The 21,018-nt window shown below is 41.0% G+C and overlaps 1 protein-coding gene across 3 annotated transcripts in view; it reads left to right on the top strand.

Moving 5' to 3' along the window:
• prkcab (protein kinase C, alpha, b) overlaps positions 1-21,018 on the top strand; it is a 110,627-nt gene that overhangs the window by 43,137 nt on the left and 46,472 nt on the right. For all 3 annotated transcript variants that reach the window (XM_054759453.1, XM_054759455.1, XM_054759454.1), the window contains exon 3: positions 296-378. In XM_054759453.1, the coding sequence (XP_054615428.1) occupies positions 296-378 (83 nt within the window). The remainder of the gene's footprint in view (positions 1-295; positions 379-21,018) is intronic.

The following is a 21,018-nucleotide window of genomic DNA, read 5'->3' as shown; positions in this document are numbered from 1 at the left end:
TCTGTTGTGTGGAAGCAGTCTCTGAGCCTAGCACTGCTCTCCTCAGACCACTGCTTCACAGGCCTCTTCACAGGGGGTTGTCTATTCACTACTGGAGTGTAGTCTGTGACGAGATGGACGAGGTTGTGATCAGAACGACCCAGCGGGGGGAGGGGGGATGAGGTGTATGCATCCTTGATGTTTGCATACAGGAGGTCCAAAGTTTTATTGTATCTAGTGTGGCATTTGACATACTGGGTGAAGGTGGTGTGCGTGTCGCTTACTGATGTCGCGTTCTCCTCTTCTCTTCTTTCAGTGTGCTGTTTTGTTGTTCACAAGCGGTGCCACGAGTTTGTTAGCTTCTCCTGTCCCGGAGCTGACAAAGGTCCCGACACAGACGTAAGTACCACGCTTGACTTGCTTCTACTGTGTGTTACGTGTCACTCGCTGGCTGCTTTGATTATTTGAGTTGTGTGGAATTGATCAGTGATTAATCGCATTTTGAGTGCAGCGGTATGCTTTTTTTTTTTTTTTTTTTTACAATATGGCACGAGCATGGAAACAGGAGTTCAGAACATTCAGGAAGAGATTCTCCCTTCATTTGATTTCAGCTCTGACGTTTAATCATTGATGTCCTCTAACAAAACACAACAATGACAAAACAGATTGCAAATGATATCAATTTTAATACAGTGGTCCCTCGTTTATTGTGGTTATTTGGTTCCAGACGCGACCACGATAAGTGAATTTCTGCAAAGTAGGACTCAATATTAATAAATGGAATATTTTTGTAGTTAGAGCATAGAAAACCTGTTTATGGCTTTCTAAATATAGTTTTTACAATTTTGACATGAAATAACACCCCTATAGTCACCTATATAGTCACTTTCAAGGTGTTCCACGGTATGACAAAAACACAAAAATTGTGTGTCATACCGTTTCTACGATATGAGAGAAACTGGCGGTCCAGCGCGGCCACTACATGGAAATACTTTGTCACGTCCTGTGTTTCTTTTTCTTTTTTTTTTTTATTCCTTGCAGTCGCAGCCGGGCTTCCGTGTGTTGCCAAAAGTCGTTAGCTACCTCGTTAGCATTGAGCAGCGCCAGTACGGCCGCGCTGTTGTCGTTGGAAATATTACTCACGTCGAGGGTCACCAAATGTGGAGATGTCATCGAGAAGGAGACAGGAGTGGAGGATAAGCGGAGAAGTGTTTACTCTCCACTGAACAACAACCAACAGCCTTTTAACAACATCTCAGTGGCGAGCAACAATCACATGACTCGGAAATGCAGGATTGTGGAAAAGTGTGAAGCGTCGCTATGAAATAATAATAGCTTTTTTTATGTATATTGTGACCTTGAGCCACTTGATTGCCTTTATTTTTAGTTTTTTAAATTTTATTTACAATGAAAATATTGTGTTGTGACTTGAGTTGCTGGATTAGCCACAGTAGATTGCACTGACAACTGCATTTTATTTATTATTATTTATATTATTTATTTAGAAAGATTTCAGTTATTTTATTTAATATTATTTAATTATTTCATAATATTTATTATTATTTTAAATACATATGTTCCACTGTCATCGTGTTAGAATACAGCATATGGATACTCTCGAGTGAAAACTATTGTTCAGTTTTTGGACAGTTTTTTCCTTTAAAAATGGAGTTGTGAGGACCCACTTTCTTAATTTTGTAACATTCTGAGCCGACTATTGTATCTCCCACGTGAGGTAATTGTTGTCGCTGCCGTACAAGCTACTGTTTTCATCAACACATCAGGTGCAACAACGTTGGACTTCATTAACGTCTCTTTCCCACGAGCCCAGCAGGGTGGTGACGTCTGACCTCTGTGCTCCCCCCAGCCCCCTGCCGGGGAAATGTTATCTATGTTTGGAGTCGGCGTGTGACTGCGCCTCACACAGTAGACAGTCGACCTTGAGCTTGCACTTCCCCATGGTCATTAATGGAGAGGTAGAGGTCAAGCAGAGCCGGCGATGCCCTTTTGTCTGTCTCCTAGCAAGCCTTAAGCAATGGAGTCTATTAACCACACAGGGACTAGAAAGGGTTATCACTGCAATGCCTATGACTATGAAAATACTTTTTTTAAATGAATTACAAAGTAGATACTGTAGATGTAGGTCATGTTATTTTGATACCATTCAATATTGTGCAGTTGTTTGACCCAGATATAAGAAAACCCTGGATATCAGACAACTCTTCCTTTTTTAAAAACATCATCGTGCATCAACATAAACAAGTTGGACCACCGCCTCATCACACTCATCATCAGCATTCAGGACTGCCCATAATTGGACTGCTGCAAATGACACCGTTGACTCTAATTACTGGCGAGAGGAGGAGGAAATAAAACGCAAAATTAATCTTAAAAAAAAAAAAAACACCTCCTAAGTCAGTGTCATTCATCATATGTCTTCGATGTTGGACAGTTGTTGAATAAATATTATGAGATGATAAAATGAGCATCATAACTCTTTGAGACACTTTTTTTTCCAGCAGGTTTCTGCATCTCTCCAAGTCACTGGTGTGTGTGAGTGACAGGAAGAAAAGCGCTGACGTCTTATACTTGGGTCAGTGCACTATTTTCAGTGGATATGCTCGGACTGGAGAAAACCACGTCTTTAAATCGTGACATATCAACTGATGGCGATTATGAGTCATAAAAAGCCGTCCATCCATCCATCCATGTCACCACTACTCCTCCATCTCTGCCCATCAGCTTCTGAATCAGCGAGCTGTCACCACGTTCTCTCTCACACACACACACACACACACACACACACGCACCCATACACGCACACACACAACGTTGTCACCCTGTTTTGCTCCACGCTCGACCCCAGTGTCCGCCCTGGCGCGTGAATGGCGTCATCCGTCCGCTTTGATCCGCTCACAGATCGACACGTTGGAAAGAGCCAGATGTCGGTATTAGCATTAGAGTGAAAAAGGGCTTTCATTCAGCACATTTTGGAGTGGAGGTGGTAAATAGTGCAGTATTATCAGTCAAGGACCACTCCGGAATTAGTGACTCATCCATAGAGAAATAAATAATGTCTCCCGGCCACGTTATGTGCGCACAAAAAGACCTCCATCTTTGACACACTCACACGCAGCGAGTCCCTTACTAATCTTTCCTTTTTGATATGACTTCATGTCACTGATAGATTTTTAGGCTCAGTGACTGTAGGGGGGGATTACGTTTTGCATGTTGCCCTTACTCGCTTTGGAAAATCCTCTTCCCAACCATCTGTCTTTTGGCCTGATTATCAACACAGCTGCAGCATCTGCTAGCTCATTTGGATCACGTGTCACTTTGCCTTACTCGACAATTTGGAGAAAGGCTTTAAGTGTTTTTGTCATTTTTCTCAAGGGACAATAGCAGTAGTCACTGCCCAGCTCGTATGTCAGGATAGATGGACTCTCTAAGAAGTCAACACACAGAAATTATTGTCTAAAGATCTCACCTCACAGAGAACACGTCCAAATTGTGTCCAAAGTGTGAATATTTAGTGTGAGCGCTATTGTTATCTAACACTGCCTTAATCCTCTTGGGCATGGAATTCACTAGAGCTGCACAGGTTCTTACTGGAATCCTCTTCCACTGTCATTGGTGGAGCTGGTTGATGTGAAACACCTTGAGTATGCCTCACAGGTGCTCAGTTGGGTCTGGAGGAGACACGCTTGGCCACTCCATCACCTTCAGCATCCTCAACACGGCAGTGGTCAACTTGGAGATGTTGGAAAACTGGAATGCTACCCAGTTCCCCAAGGAAGGGTATCATCTTACAGCTTCAGAACATGTTAGAATTCATTTTTCACCTCAAAGAACCGCAACTCCCTCATGCCGGCAGCATTCATGCGGTCCCAGACCATAGCTGCGTTTGTAGGCGAGATACAATAATGGCTGTGTTGAGTCATTTTCAGTGGATAGAAAATCCAAACATCCACATAACCTCATACCCCTACTTCATTTCGATGGCATTGTCCCTTTTGAAGATACACTGTAACAAAATTGCTGAAATTTGAGGGATGTACTCACTTTTGCGAGATACAGTATCATCAACCCTTATAGCATTTCACACTGACTCACACGCTCACTCAGGTTAAACTCTTACAAGCCCTCATCGTGTATCAACATAAACAAGTAGGACCACCGCCAGCACCTCTGCTCCTCATCACACTCATCATCAGCATTCAGGTCTGCCCATAATTGGATTGCTGCAAATGACACCATGGGCCCTAATTACTGGCGAGAGGAGGAGGAAATTGCAGGGAAAAAGAGGACTTACGGGTTTATAGTACACCAGAATATGTCCCAGTGTGGCTGCATATACAGTACCGGTATATACTCATGTCATCACATACACCTGCACAATATACAGTATATGCAAACCTGCATTTGCTGTTAACTTTAAAACTTCATGTGCACATTTTGTAATGCCAAAGTAAATAGAATTTACATAAAATACAGTACAACACTGAATACAATAATTAAATGAGGCAATAATTAAAATTAAAACCCAAATCACTCGCAACATTTCCATCTGAATAATACAGTAAGACCACTACACTCCGTAGTTATTACTCTCGCTTTCAGAGGATAAGCGACCTGGCGCTTACTGTACTACTGTAGTGTAGTGTTCCAGTTTCCTGATTTTCTACTGTCTGTGAACATTAGGGGCGTTCCAATCCAATATTGATATTAGTCCGATATCAGCCAATATCGGATTATATGGGCCTGCATCTAAATCTCCGATACAAGCAGTTCATTCCCTACTCCGCGCCAGCACTTCCATCCTTCAGCAGCACTTCTAGTCACCAGGTGATCGCAACAACAGCACGTGCTAGCTTGTGCTAGCCTGGTTAGCAAAGAGTACGAGTGATGTCAGCCGTGTGTTTTTTTGTTAAAGTCTGAAAGTCTGGCTTCCTGACACATTCACCGCTGTCTGAACATTTGCAAAGCGTGAGAAACTTCCACGGGACGTCAAAAAATCAGTGGCTGTAAGAGAAAAGAGCCAGCCCATGTCGACGGTGACTAATGTTGGGTTTAAACGCTTCATTGAGCATATCGAGCCTCGCTATGCCTACTGTCGATAAAATTATACGCCAGATGCATCAAGAAGTAAATGGGTTTTTTCTCACACCTACTGTTGCTGACTGTTATTCTCTGTTTGAGTAATATCAAGCCTTTCCGAACATTCCACGCTACTAAACAAATAATAAAAGTGTGTAAGTGCTGGTGTCAGATCATATCGATATCAGTATCGACCGATATTCAAGGCTGCAATATCAGAATCAGATCGGAAGTGAAAAAGATGTATCAAGACACCACTGGTGAACATAGTATGTATGTGAGTGCGGCAGGAGGACCGTCAAGGTTGCTGATGTTCCGCCGACGGTGAATATTTTTTCATTTCCTTGGTCATCCAAAAAAGAAGACCTGTTATCTTTGTGTTTTAGGCAAAACAAGATATTCACACACATCCGCTTTAACTTTGATTGACATTGTTGCCTCTTTTCTGATACGTTGCGAACCAAAACCACTAACCGTTTGTGTTTGATGGCAAGTGAGTTCAAGCTCAATGACTAGATAGGACAGCTCTAATCTGAGGGGTGTGCCAAGATCCGAGCATTTATTATGTCAGGTTGAGTCATGGCCCAACCAAAACTGGTTTCAGTCATTCGTGGTGCAAAACGACAGTCGTTAAGTTGGAGTGGAGTAAGACTTCTGCCGGCCAATGAGAGTCCTTTGGGTGGAATGGGAGTGGTTCCATCTAACCCACCACACACAAAAAACCTCCAGTTGCATCCAGTACAAATTTTCTGTCAAAATTGACATTATTTACTGGCTTTCGTGGGCCACAAAAGGCAATGTGGTGGGCTTTGAGTTGGACACAAAGGACTGATGAAGTTGTTTGATGGAAGAGGTGGATGGGCCCGTGGCCGGATCACTACTGAACATAAATCACTGTGTATAGTATTATAACAAAAATAGTGATTACAATTCTGAAAAAGGTGCTTCAGTAAAAAAATGATGATTTTTCAATATTTTCAATGACTAATAGTCCTCTGTCAATCAAAAGTAAGCATGACTATCTGTGTCAAGGCTAAATTTATGATACAGCTCGTGTATTGGAGCTCATTAGAATGAAGTGAAGACGGCGCTCTGCTTCCAGTTCAGCGGTTAAATATCAGCCGCAGCCAAATGAGGTCATGTGTAAATCAGATGCAGTTTGTCACTTAGATTACCAGAGGCTCACTTTAGCCGGGACTGTCCATGTTCCAAAAATGTCACTGGGAAGAGAACACAGGCTTTTCTGCTAAATAAAACTCCATACTCTTCCTTGTGAAGTGGATATTCTCATAATTATGGATGTAAATTCATAAAATGGAGCTCACAGTACAGTATATCTTTCACAGTGACAGGTAGCGAGCTGAGACATGACACTGTCCTTGTTCCTTTCCTTTACCTCATCACACCATTGGCACATGTGGCAGCTTCATACTTATTATTTCCTTGCCTCAAAGGTTACTGCTACTGTTTCGAATGGAGACGCCCTCATCCATATTAACTAAAAAGTATGACCTGTCGCTCCTTTTGTCTCGTATTCATCAGTGTGTATTCAGGCTCTAGTTGCACAATGTTGTCATATTGCAACTCAGTCACTAAATGCTCATCATGTTTCTTCCTGTTGGAAGGGTGTTTTTTTTCCTTGCATCTGTTGCCAACATTTATTGTAATTCATAAGGAGTGTGACCCGAAATGGGATGTGAAAAAGTAAATGAGATCAGTGGTGTTTCTGGATGAAATTTTGTAAAATTTACTAAATAATAATAAGCTGGGGCCGCACGGTGGTCTAGTGGTTAGCACGTTGGCCAACACAGTAACAGCTTGGAGATCGGGAAAACCTGGGTTCGATTCTCTGTGTGGAGTTTGCATGTTCTCCCCGTGTGCGCGTGGGTTTTCTCCGGGTACTCCGGCTTCCTCCCACATTCCAAAAACATGCAGGTGAGGTTAATTGGCGACTCTAAATTGTCCATAGGTATGAATGTGAGTGTGAATGGTTGTTTGTCTATATGTGCCCTGCGATTGGCTGGCGACCAGTCCAGGGTGTACCCCGCCTGTCGCCCGAAGTCAGCTGGGATAGGCTCCAGCATGCCCCCGCGACCCTAATGAGGAAGAAGCGGTATAGAAAATGGATGGATGGATGGATGGATAATAAGCTGGACACCAGTCACTCAGCTAGGCTATAACGACATCATGTTCAGCCGCTTGTTGCCAGGCAGAGTTCATGGGGCTCAATCGCAACTGCCCCATAGGCGAGAATGAAATTGCTTTGTAAAAGCAGCCTGCAGTCGTCCCTCGTCACTTTACGCTTCAAATTTTGTGACATAATTCTATCACGATTTTATAAAATATATTAATAAATCATCGCTGTTTTGTTGTTTACTACGGCCTATGATTCGTCAAAAAATATGTATATTTAAGCCAAGTATTTTTGGCCTAAATTAATCATTTTCAAGCATAAAAATGGCTAGATTAACCAAAATACACATACATATAAGGCATTCAGAAGACACATTCAAAGACATGTTGTGACATGCAGTATTCCACACCGGTCACTAGGTGTCAGCAAAATAGCCAGCGCAGGAAGTACTGTCCAGAAGCCAAAAGTAAAAAAGGAACAACAAGGAACTTTCCCAATACTAACGTGTGTGAGTCTATATTATGTCTTATTTATGTCTATGTTTATATCTATATCGGGTAATACGAGTGGAAAGGTGTACAGTGTTCCCTCGCTACATCGCGGTTCACCTTTTGCAAACTGACTCTCGAGGATTTTTTTAAGTGCAATTTTGCAAAAAAATGTTATTTTTCTGAACGTGCATTGTGTTCTGCCTCCTTGTGGTGTATTAGTGTGATCTATTGGTGCTCTGTCGTATGTGTCTGTTATTGTCTTTACTACTGCCACCAGTTGAAGGTGTTATATGAGAGATGAAAACGTGTCCAGTTTGTCTCAGTAAATGTAGACCATTGTCAATCAATCTCCTTCGTGCAGGACTGCCTGTTTCCTGTTGTTTGATCGCTAGCTGCTAGCGATTATACATGCTGAATGAAGGCAGAATGAACGCAGCTGTGGGGCGCCTGTAAATGAATCGTTGGTTCACGGCGGACGAGGGGGAGGAATATGTTTCAACAAGGATACAAAAACGCAAGCCACAATCACAGGAGTGACGTATGCGCGAGTCACTTAATTTCTTGTGTCCAATCTCGTAATTTGATCATAAAATTCCAAACGAAATTTGAACTTTGAGTGTTTAAACAAGAGAGAAATGTCATCAAATGTTAATGCCTGTTTGAGAAAAGTGTATAATGTTCATGGTGAGGGGTTTTAAAGCCTTAAAACACTGTACAAAAATATGGTTGGCTACTTTGCAGATTTCACTTATTGCGGGCTATTTTGGGAACCTATACCCCGTGATAAACGAGGGAACACTGTATAGGGGTGTTTTGTCATGTCTAGAGGGCAATAATAATGTTAAAAACGCTATTTAGAAGGTTTTCTATGCTCTAACTACGAAAATATTCCATTTAGTACAATTAAGGAATCCTACTTTGCGGAAATTCACTTATCACGGTCGGGTCTGAAACCGATGATTACTGTGTATGCTACTTACAATTTTTGACTGTTTGACAAGTCTGAATAACAGACTAAGGAACAAGAACAAGTCAGACAGACAAACTAAGAAAATCCAAGACAAGCCAATAAGTATTATGTTATGTTATAACGTTATCAAGTCACACTAATTTTGCAATTCAGCCCCCGCTTACATCTAAAATCCAAATTGGCATCTTTTTATATAAAAAGTTCATATCAAAGCGCCTACTGTGTCTGTCTGACTGTGCTGTCAAACTGCCGGTCCCAGGTCGTGACGTCTCCACAGTTCAAACCTGCAGGAACAGCCGGAAGAGCTTCATGACCGCCCGCCCAACCCACACACCCCACCTCCGCCCCACTCCTAGCTCCCAAGCTTACGCAATGCCAAATCTCCCTTAACGTTAAGTGAACAGATAGCAGCTTTAAGCCCAGGGAGTCAAAACATTCTCTCACCGCATCGACACGTGGCGGCCTGAAGATACAGTGAATTAACTCTGATGGAGATCTCTATACAATATGGAGGTCAAAGAGTTAAGCCACGAGAGTTAAAAGATCACTTGTTGGAAAGACGAATGATGCTTCCAACTCTGAGAGGCTAAAGAATCACAATCTGTTTCATCTCATTTCTTAAGCTTCGCCGAGTAAATGCATATATTCTTTTTCATTGGAGACATATTTCTGAGCGCTGCCATCAGGCTTACACTGACCGAGGCAGTGGTTTGTTTTTTTTTCCAGCGTGTTACATTATACAAGAAATGACCGGACCGTGTGATGATACCGCATTGCCATGTGCAAGCGTGTCTGGTTTCAGCACCTTGGCGCATTTGTTCCGTAGAACAATGTCGTGAACAGAGTGAGCCCTTTTGTCAGTCACGCAGTCTCTTTGTCTTGGTGGGTGGAGGCGGGGCCGCTAGGATACACACAAAATGCAGAAGAGTGTAACATTGTAGAAATGAAATATTAATATAATATGTTTTCATTGTACTTTTCTATGTGCCCTGCGATTGACCCATTGAATGTTACAAGAACAAAGTCATAATAGTTTGAGAAAAAGTTGTATAGTTATATAGACTGGTAGTATAACAAGAAAAAAAACACAATGCTGCAGAAATAAAATAATAGTTCCAAAAAATTGTGTTAATATTACGAGAATAAAGAAAAAAAAGTGGCTATATTACACAAAGAGGGTACAATTACAAAAAAGCTGAATATTACGCTTCCGATATTAAAGTTATAATGTTAACGTTTTAACATTTTTCCGCGCAGTCATTACAACCATCTTAGACAGGCAACGAAAAGGAAAATGTCAATGTAGATAACGATAATGAAGATATTCTTATACCGATTATGAAGTGCTAATCATTACCATTTATTCCACAAAGGAAAACTCTCTAAATTCCTCACAATCACTTTTGCTGACTTTTTTTTATGATCACAATGAAATTATTCAAAGTGATTCATTTGTGATTTTGTGCCAAATATGCTTTATTTGTGTGACGTCCCACTGGAAAATGAAAACAACTTCCTAATGCGCTCATTTAATTAGAGATATCATATTTTCGTCTCCAGTTAGTTGTCCCACACAGTGTGTTAGTCTTTAATGAATTTTGGGGCTAGTCGGCCATGTTCACCTGCCCGAGGCACGCAGCAATAATGAGGCGTTGGAGAGTACGAGGGATGTGAGACTCTTCCTACTCCCAGTAGCAAAGTAATTCTTGGATATTATAGTGTACTGTACGTCAATAATGTATTTCCCTTTTTTATTTATCTGAAAGCATCTACAGCTGACTTTCCTATGACATGTATACAGTGTGTGCAACATAATTAAACACCTTCTTTCACTGCAAATATATCCAAGAGGGTAGCTCTTCTGTATGTTATTCCTCACACCTCTTCCTGTGTACGTGTTTATAAAAGAGTTGCTATTTCAGTCCAGTAGTTGTGCAAATGAAAACAGCACATGTCCAAACGATGGAGTGTGAAGAACATCCCCAGACTCTGGCGCAGAGGAGAAGAAGAAGACAAAGATGATGCGTTGGCACTTGCTCGCTGTCCACTTCTCTTCTTGTCGTTATTATTCTTATCTGTCACATTTAAAAATGTCAATTTTATTATTGCTTTATTGACCTCTTCTTGCGCTTAAACAGTTGGTTACACTACTCAGCTATTGGTGTGGAACTCACTTGGTGTACAAACTCATCAGTGGTATTAAGGTTGGTTGTTGCTGCTATGTTGTACAATACACTTGTACCATACATTTTCCTTTACACTTTCTCATGCACTCCAAATCATTATGAAGTAGGGATGTCCGATATTGGCTTTGCCGATAACCGCTATTGTCCAACGCTCAGTTTCCGATTCTGATATCAACCGATACCTACACCAATATGTGTAACATCACATAAATGAGTACAGTTGTGTGTGTGTGTGTGTGTGTATATATATATATATATATACAGTATACTGTGTATGTTTTTTGGCACTACTTTGTACTCTATAGCTGATGTAATGTGAATTATTATAAAGTTCTTATCTTATCTTATTATAAAGTTCTTATCTAAGATGAAATACGTTGTTTTAGGTGCCTAACTGTTCCCTAAGTATATTAGTGTGTGTGTGAATGTATAAACGAGAGGCATTAACTTAAATTTCTTTGTAGAAAGGAGCTTTATGAAAGTAAGTACATTTATTTGTATTCACTTATACCGCAGCCTTGCCACATCCAATATGGCGGCGACGTTGACGTACGGCGCAGCGCTCAATGCGGCATCTACGTATATGGTTTTGCTGTACTGTTGTTGTAAATAGCTGCTAAGTTACATGTTTAGAGCGCACATAGTTACTGGTTATTCTGCATTATTTGTTGGTAGCGTCTTTTCTGTTGTTATCTACCTATTACGTTGCTGTGTTAGATCTTTCTTTAAAAACACTGAGTTAGACTGGTATGTGGAATCGTAACCCCCCACCCCCACCCCCGCGATTTCCACGGAGCTGGCAAGTTCATTGTGAGCTTTGTTGTTACTCTGCTTGTTAAATATAGAGTTACTTCAGTCTCACAAACTTGTGATCACCACAGTATTGACTACATGATGCAGCAAGTTAAGCAATGTTGCAAATTTGTGACGTTGACGCTAAAAGCTCTGTATCAGCTTTGGTTGCAGGGAAAAAAACGATACCGATGTTGGTGATTTTTTTGCCAGTATAATATAATAATTGTCCGTTGCCGATATTATCGGACATCTCTATTATTATGGTTTAAAAAATATGCTGTTTTCATGTGATGGGGTTTCACATTTTGTCAATAACAACCTCTCTGCTTCCAATTAACAGTTTGGAGTTTAGATAAATAAACGCCCCACCTCTAATTACAGCATTTATGGCAGTTCTCAACTGGTTTGGCTGTGGGACCTACCATCACCCCTCAACGACAAGCAGCAGCCCAAATTGCAACAATTTTTCAACTCAAACTTCTCAAATATTTTATATTTAAATGGACTGATTGCAACGGTTACGAGGCTGCCCAGAGGGGCGCTAACTTTCTAAAGTGTTGCAAATATTATTTCCCGCCCTCTTCCTGCTCCAAGCATGTAAACTACGCCCCAGGTAACACACACACACTGGTGGCGTGAATGTGTAGATGTCAAAACATCCTTCTCATGTTTGCACATGTCTAATGCAAAGGACAAGTACAACATGTCATGGCTCTGTTTTCGGTTAGGTTTCGGTACGTGTTTTGAGCATAAAAAAAACAATTTTTCCATCCATCCATTTTTTGTACCGCTTGTCCTCTTTCGGGTCACTTCTGAGGTGATGCAGCTCGACAATCTGATGGCGTTCAAAGAGAGAAAGCTTCCTTGCTATCAAGAGATCATGACAGGGTGAATACCTCTAGAAAATGACATAGAATCCACGAAGATTTTGGATTGTAAAGGTTGTGGTCTTGAACTTTTTATCAGTTGATGAACAGCCTATTTCGCTTTAACGCTTTAACTCTTGCAATAAGTAGCTTACTCAAAATGTTTTTTGTCTCACTCCCATTTCTGCTTCTGTCAACTCTCGCAGTTTTTCAATGGTCAACTTGTCAGCAGTGTAGATACTCTGTCCTGTACTCCTCTACTTGCAGAATGTCTCCTCTTTTCGTCCGCTTTCAGGAACACTTTACTTCACTTGGAATATGCACATCGTGGAAAAATGCACATTACGTCTCGGGCAGGGCTGAACAGGCACACACACACACACACGCACGCACACACACAGTTTCCAAATGTACCGCATGACCGTCGGTCCATAAGGACACTCTTTCACCATTGAATCCCTACAATCTATTTGCTATCTATTTGTCTTGTGAGCTACCGTAGTTAGTGACTTCACTAATGTTAAATTCCAGTATTATATTATACATAAACTGTATAATATGGCAGTAATCATGTTTAATACTTTATTATAATGCAAATAATGGATGCAGTTGAGTAAATAGAAGCCTTTATATGAGAAAATGCAATACCTAAGTCTTACTTTACTTGAACAAATGTATTTATGTTGAGCACTGTACTCGAATTAAGTGAAAACAGATGGACAGCTGCTTAAATCAACACCAACTGTGTCCATCCCCACTCATCTGTCCGCCATCCTGAGCTCAAACATGTCTAATAGCGTGATTATGTAATGGAAGCATGTGTGCGGACAGTGTGCTCTACTGTTGATGTGCACCACAGCATCCGCCAAATGCCTTTTTCCTTCGTTAACCGCGTGTCTCATTAAAAGTCATCCTGCAGCCCGACAATGACATGAATGTCTTCTGTTTTTTTAACCTAAATAAACCCTGCAGACCTGAGAGGAACGAGCACACACGGGCGTAGGAGATGAGAGCCAAGCAATTAAGAGGATAGAGGAGATTAACTGGAGAGTTTCAGTATTCCTGCTAGGTCATTCCGGTGCTTCTGAACTTAAGAAATTGCTAAGCTTTTTTTTTTTTTTTTTGTGCACAGAATGATAATAGTAAAGAGCTCTGGTATAATCGCAGCCCACCCGGTCGGAACAATACAAGTGTGTTTAAAATCTCATTTTAGGAATGCAATTACGAGTCAATCCTCAAGCACGCTTATTAGTTTCATGGTATTTCTCAACCAGTGTTGGCATTAATTAAGCATGATGATCATAGAAGATAAACTACAGTTAATCTCGCTTATCAAAATGCATGGCAATTAGGGCCAACTAATGAATGGGAGTCTTTGGTAGAGACTGAGTCAGAAGCGACACAATAAAAGCTTGCAAGAGAATAAATGAGGTAGCAAAGAATCAGGCACTTGTGGCACTTGTTTCATTACATTTTGCAAGCGGAGAGAGACGCTGCACCTTTTAAGGATGAAGCCATTAAGGGAGCATTTAAGGAGGAATGATAATGAACATCAAGAAGGAAGTAGGACATGGAGGGCAAAAATGAGATGCTGTGTTGTCATTTCTCGCATCGGCATGCAGTGACGAGGGTAGAGCAAATGAGGAAGTTGCTTCCTTAATTCATTATAATCACTTACACTCCTCATCAGAATTTTAAGACAAGTTGAAAAATTGCAAGAATTAACATTTTTGCACTGATGGATCTTAAGGAAGTTCCAAAAAGAAGAAATGGGAGTGAGTGAGACAAAAAAATGTATTTTTTTGCAAACCACCATTAAAGTGAAATAGGCTGTTCATCAGCTGATCAAAAATTTAAGCCATAGCTCAAAAAACCCTAAAAAATAAATGTTCAAAAAAGGACTCACTAATGACTAGCTGTGCCATTCTTGTTAATCACCTGAAAAATTGGTTTGGGCGTATTTGATACCGGTGTTTTCAGGAGGCTAGTGGGAATGTTGATCCAGGTGAGGTGGTAAAGATGGCTTCACGGAGGGCATCCACTGTCTGGAACTGATGTCCATTTTTTGTAAACTTCCCTTGCCATCCATCCCCAAATGTGCTCAATTGGATTTAGATCAGGGGAACATACAGGATGGTCCAAAAGAGTGAGGTTATTCCTCACAGTATTGTGAACTGCAGCGTTGTCCTGTTGACAAAGCCAGTCATTACCATACAGACGAGGGCCTTGAGTCACGAGGGATGCCCGCTGCAACATCACCACATCGCCAGCTGCTGTTTGACGCCCCTGCACAACCTGAAGCTCCATTGCTCCATTTAAGGCAAAAGCACCCCAGATCATAACGGTACCCCCTCCACTGTGCCGGGTAGAAAACATCTCAGGTGGGATCTCCTATCATGCCATTAACGTTCGACGCCATCAGGACCGTCAAGGTTACATTTTTTTCTCGCCAGAGAATAAAACTTTCTTCCACCTTTTAATGCAATTTTGTGATGTTGAATGAGACGAGGCCTTTGAAGACCTTTTTGTCCTTAAAGCCCTTCTCTCGCAGATGCCGTCTGATGGTTATTGGACTGCACTCTGCAGTAACCAGTAACAACCTTCATTTGGGCCGAGGGTTGTCTTGTGTCTTGTCTTGATGGACAGCCAATCGGATCATCCGGCTCAGGATCGATTACATTTTTTTGGGTCTAGTACTTGACTTTTTTGTTCCATAACCCTCGGGATCTTATAAGAAGTTCCAAATGAGTGTCTTACTGCGTCCAAACTCAGCAGCAATGGCGTGCTGCAAGAGGCCTTGCTTCTGCAGCTCAAGAATCCAACGCGTTCAACAGATCCAACAGTGCAAAATGTAAATTCTTGCTAACTGGAAAATGTACAGAAAATGAGGCAAAATTGTGGCATAAATTCTTGACGTAAACCGAAAACCACGCTAACCGGGGCATAGCCTAACCACCGTTCCACTGTATTTGTGTTTGTTAGTTAGTCAGCGTGCCACTTCCTGGTTTATAGAGAATAGCATACAGTAGTAACGTACAGCAGCAGATCACTGGGGTTCTACTGTTTGCATTTTGAGGCAGGTGTTGCAATGTAGACAACAAATAAACAAATTGTGTGCACGCCGTTAGTTAGCAGGCTAATCTTGGCTAATGGCAGCCTCATCAAACAACATTTGTGTACATTTTGGTGAAATCTGGCTAACTAACAAACAGACCGGGGGTGGTCACAACAATACATGACATATCTGGGAATGTTCACAAAAAGATTGGTGCTTTTTTTTTTTTCACATTAAAATGTAAAGGTGTCTTGCTTGGCACATGCAGCGGCAACCGTTTGTTTTGTTACTTTTTGCATAACCCTGCTAAGTGGAGGTCCACCAGTGCCGCATGTTGAAATATTATAACATATTTTGCACATTTATCCTGTGCTAGTAGTTTTTATGTAATCATAAACATGCGCTTACGACCAAAAACAACCCAGTTTTGACACACTCCGTGCTTTAAATGGCAATGCTAATGGTTTCATATTTTTGAACATGCGTACAGGTTAGATTGGAATACATCACATATTACAATTCACAGATCCGCATGTACAAAAGGAGTAGGAAGAAGCACAGCTTATTTAACCCTACCCCTCGTCCGTTTCGCATCAATTGCAATACATTTCTTCACTTCCTGTATTCCAAATGCACTCTCTTCTGGTTGAATACATAGGAAAATGATAAGGTAATGTGGTAAAACAGTAGTCACGTTTCTTGTCCCGTAACTACTTCATATGACAATCATAATAAATAATATGTATGAAATAATTACATTCTCACTTCACTGTCATTCCCTGTATTGCTTTTCTGTGTATTTGTGTTTGAGTAGATCACAGTATAGAATTGACCCCACATACGTAGTCGAAAATGGATATGCACGCACACCTACAGCTACACACTTAAAGCTGCCCTAGAAATGTCAACGCAGCGCTGTTTTTGCTCCTGATGTAACAAGTTTCTCAGAAAGGTGGACTCTTTAGTTCAGCCTTTCTTGACATGTTTGCTTCTCCTGGGCCGCTTCGACGGGTTACGTACCTCGAGCTGACCCACTTTGATTGCTGTCTGTTGTGTGGGATCTACAAAAGCTGTAAATGTATGATGGATTTTTTGAATAAGTATGATACCAGCTATAAGTCATGATAAAAAGATAACAATTGAGGGGACACTAGGGATGGGGAAGCTTATTTTCTTCCAATATATCAATATAATTGTTGTGTCGTATTATTTGTCTTGACAAAACTGTGATACAAATGTTTTGAATTTTCATAAAAATGTATTTTAAGGTAAAGGTCTCTATTTTCGCTGCAGAGGCTAGTGGATGCATTCTCAGTAATGATGCATCCATAAGCAAATAGTTGTTTTTTTCCTTTTTACACTAACAAGTTTCTGACTCATTTTCGCAGGAACAAAGCTGGTAGCTGACACCACTGTATCAATTCTTAGAACGTACATTTTGGGGATATTTAAATGAAGTAAAAAACACACTCCACCCCTTCCTGCTCCCCTTGATTGCCCCGTAGCCCAGCCCGACCCCTACTGGCGTTCCCCTGTGGTCGCTCCCTTGGTGGTGACATTAAACACTGAGCTGCCTCCGCCTCCAGTCTGAGGAATAGGTCAGCTCCCTGGCTGCAGTCTAACACACACACACACACGCACACACACACACTGTTTACCTGTCTGCACACACCCTCGAGAAGCCATGAATAGATGCATCTAATATACAGTACACACTTGAGCGTACACACACACACACAGACCAGATACACTATCAATTATTCATAAAATCCCATCTGATAAATTCTATCTCACGCCTTGATTAGCTGGAAGTAGACTGCCATTTATCAATTTTCCCTCATTAATATCTCATTCCCCTTGAAAATCAAGCTCATATTTTTTTCCTCCCACCATACAGTACATTCTTTTTGACTACAATACCTATTTAGCATTAGCTTCAAATAAGCCTCATTAGGGGAATTGGGGAGCATTTGCACAAATGCGATGACATTATTTGTTAAATAAACCAAGTCCATGGATGCACGTGGTGAACAATAAAACGTTAGTCGGCACGTGCTGACCAAATACTTCTTCCACACACATGAGAGTATGACACCTGCATGCTGCATGTGCATATTTGGGGGGCGTCTATGATAGGGAAACGCGTTTACAACAGCAAAGCAAATACCGCACTCCCCCAGACAGTCTTAACTCTGGCGTTTGTGATGACGGGACCACAAGGAAAGCAAACTGCAGGAGTTGCAGGAAAGAAGTAAAGGAGATATGAAGAATGCATACAAAGTCATTGTGTGTGTCCTCAGTACTTTTGGAAAAAGCTTAGAGATAATACAAGTAGTACCGTATTAACTTGAATTATTTATACATGCAAACCAACAGACGGCACCAAGTTACTTCACCCTAAGCGAGTTCCGTCCGGTCACTCACACACATTATTTGTTTTTCAAAATAATAGTCTTGAATAAGGGGGATGCTCTTATATTAAGGTGTGTCTTATATTTGGGGTTTGGAGATTTATATGTGCAAACTAATAGGTGGCAGAAAATGGCTTCTGTCATTCACCCGCATTTTTTTTTTTCTAAAAATGAGTCTTGAAATAGTGGGGCTGTCTTATGTTCGGGATCTAGAGATTTGTACGTGCAAACCAATAGGTGGCGCAAAATGGGTTGCCCCAAGTGAGTCAGAGCTTTTCTTCCTTCCTGTCATTCACACACATTATTTGTTTTTCCAAAAATGAGTCTTGAAATACAGGGCTCGTTTTATATTCGGGGTCTAGAGATCTACACGTGCAAAAAAATAGGCGGCGTAAAACGACTTCTCCCCCTTTTTTTCCTGTCACTCACACACATTTGTTTTTCAAAAAAATTGTCCTGAAATCGAGGGTTGGTGTTATGTCCGTGGTCCAGAGATTTATACATGCAAACAAACAGTGGTGCCACAAGACTTCTCCCCATGCGAGTCAGTCTTTTCCTCCTGTCACTCACAGACATAATTTGTTTTTCAAAAAACTAGTCTTGAAATAGAGGGGTTGTCTATATTCAGGGTCATCTTATATTTGGTGTTTATAGATTTATATGTCCAAACCAACAGGCTGAGCCAAACGACTTCCCCCCAAGTTAATCTGAGCCTTTCTTCTGTCACTCACATACATTATAGTTTTTCAAAAAAGTGCTGAATGAGTGTTGAGCGTTGAATGAGTGTTGTCCTATATTTGGGGTCTAGACAATTATACATGCAAACCAGTAGGTGGCGCAAAATGACTTCTCCCAAGTGATTCAGAGCTTTTTTTTCCTGTCACTCACATACATTATTTGGTTTGTTTTATTAAATGAGTCTTTAAATAGGGGGTTTGCCTGGATTCAGGGTCGTCTTATGTAGGGTGTCTATAGATTTATATGTGCAAACCAATAAGTGGACTTTATCAACAATAGAGTCAGTCTTTTCTTTCTGTCAGTCACACACATTATTTGTTTTTTAAATGAGTTTGAAATTGAGGTGTGGTCTTGCTTCAGAGTTGTCTTATATTCGGGGTCTATAGATTTACATGTGCCAACCAATAGATGGAGCTAACAACTTCTCCCCAAGTGAGTCAGTCTTTTCTTCCTGTCACTCACCCACGTTACTCGCTTTTCCAAAAAATGAGTCTTGAAATAGAGAGGTCGTCTTATATTCAGGGTTGTCCTATATTTGGTCTAGACATTTATAAAAGACTTCTCCCAAATGAGTCCCCTTTTTTTCGCACATTATTTGTATTTTTTAAAAACTTGTCTCGATATAGAGTGGTTGTCTATATTCAGGGTTGTCTTATATTCGGTGTCTAGATATATGTTCAAACCAATGGGTGGAGTCAAAAAATTTCTCCCCAAGCGAGTCAGTCTTTTCTTCCTGCCACTCACACACATAGTTTTGTTTTTTTAACTGAGTTTTGAAACTGAGTGGTTGTCTTATATTTATGATCTAGAGATTTGTACATGCAAACCAATCGTGGTGCCAAACAACTTCTCCCCAAATGAGTTCTTCCTATCACTCAAACACAAAATTTGATTTTCTAATAAACATGTCTTGAAATAGAGAGATTATCTTTTATTCGGGGGCGTTTTATATTCAGATTCGTCTTATACTCGGGTCAATACGGTATTGACTTGGTGCGTACATGCCGCATGACATGCATTCATTCTGATCCATGAGATGACATTTCCAAACTCCAAAAGGTAATTTTTTGGCATTTAAACAAGTGCTGTAAGTCACGTTGTTAGCTGGAATACAGAGCTGTCGGTTCCTCAGATAAAACAAAGCAATCAATTTCCCCCCCTGAGGCGCCATGCTGGGGTCTTCTGTCTGCCGCTGTCACTCCAACAACTTGTGCTGCTCCGCCATGGACGTTACATGCGCCCAGGGTGTGTTTATTTCTGTATTTGCAGGTATTGCTGACACTTTGTGTGATTGTGGATGTACTCTTACTGATATTTAAGGTGTTTCTCTTGGGGACAGTTACAGCTGGCGACCTACTTTCTGTTCCCTGGTGGACACTATTTTCCAAGAAGGCTTTCTACCTTCTACTCATCTGTCAAGTGCAAACACAGGCACTAATCGATGGTAGCGGGGGATTGGAACCACAAGTAAAGCTTCAGTGTTGCATTTATATCGAGTGAATTATCGCGCCATAGGTCATCCTATCATCTCATGTCGTCATGTCCCTTCGTCTAATCAGTATAGATCGTACAGATAAGCAGGCCCGATTCACTAACACTTGGTGGATTAACAGCCCACCGCCGGCCCAGCTGCTGATCTTTTGGCTTTAACAGCTTCCAGATTAATTGACAGATATGAGAAAGGTTACAAGTACAAGCTAAAGGCTCGGATGAGGAGATGTACTATAAGCCGTCTGTAGCTTATCGTTGGATATGGGAGAAAAAGCTGCATCTTTAGTACCACAGACAAAAGAAACAGAGAGCAGCTGTGTCGCTTATGTAATTTTCCGAGAAGTAAATAGTGAGGTTGTTCACGTTTGGATTCTGCTTACAGTGTAGTGGAGCGGTGTGGCGGTAATCGTATGCTGCACACAAGCATGAGAGGCCAAAGTGGTCACAATGCCAGCTACTTCTGGCATTATCCGCACACACACGTGCTGGACGATAAACACACACACACACACACAGATACACACACACATTGGCATCTATTTGAAGGACAATTTACATGCTGTACATATGTTCCAAAAAAATATTCATCAAATATTTCCCCATGTAATTGCTCGGGGTGTTTATTTACTCAACTGCAGAGGCGTCTAGTAGCTGTAAGGGGTGTATTTTACCGTTTTTATTAAATATTATCATTTTTATATATTGTTATTTTTATTTTGTTTCCAGATTAAATAGAATTACTGGAAATGTCAATTTCTCTTGGAGATGAAGTGTCTATCTAGTGATACTGTACTGAAATAATATA

Source organism: Dunckerocampus dactyliophorus, chromosome 18 (assembly GCF_027744805.1).
Source record: "Dunckerocampus dactyliophorus isolate RoL2022-P2 chromosome 18, RoL_Ddac_1.1, whole genome shotgun sequence".
Lineage (NCBI taxonomy): Eukaryota > Metazoa > Chordata > Actinopteri > Syngnathiformes > Syngnathidae > Dunckerocampus > Dunckerocampus dactyliophorus.
The sequence above is the reverse complement of the archived record's forward strand: the minus strand, read 5'-3'. Positions and strand labels throughout refer to the sequence as shown.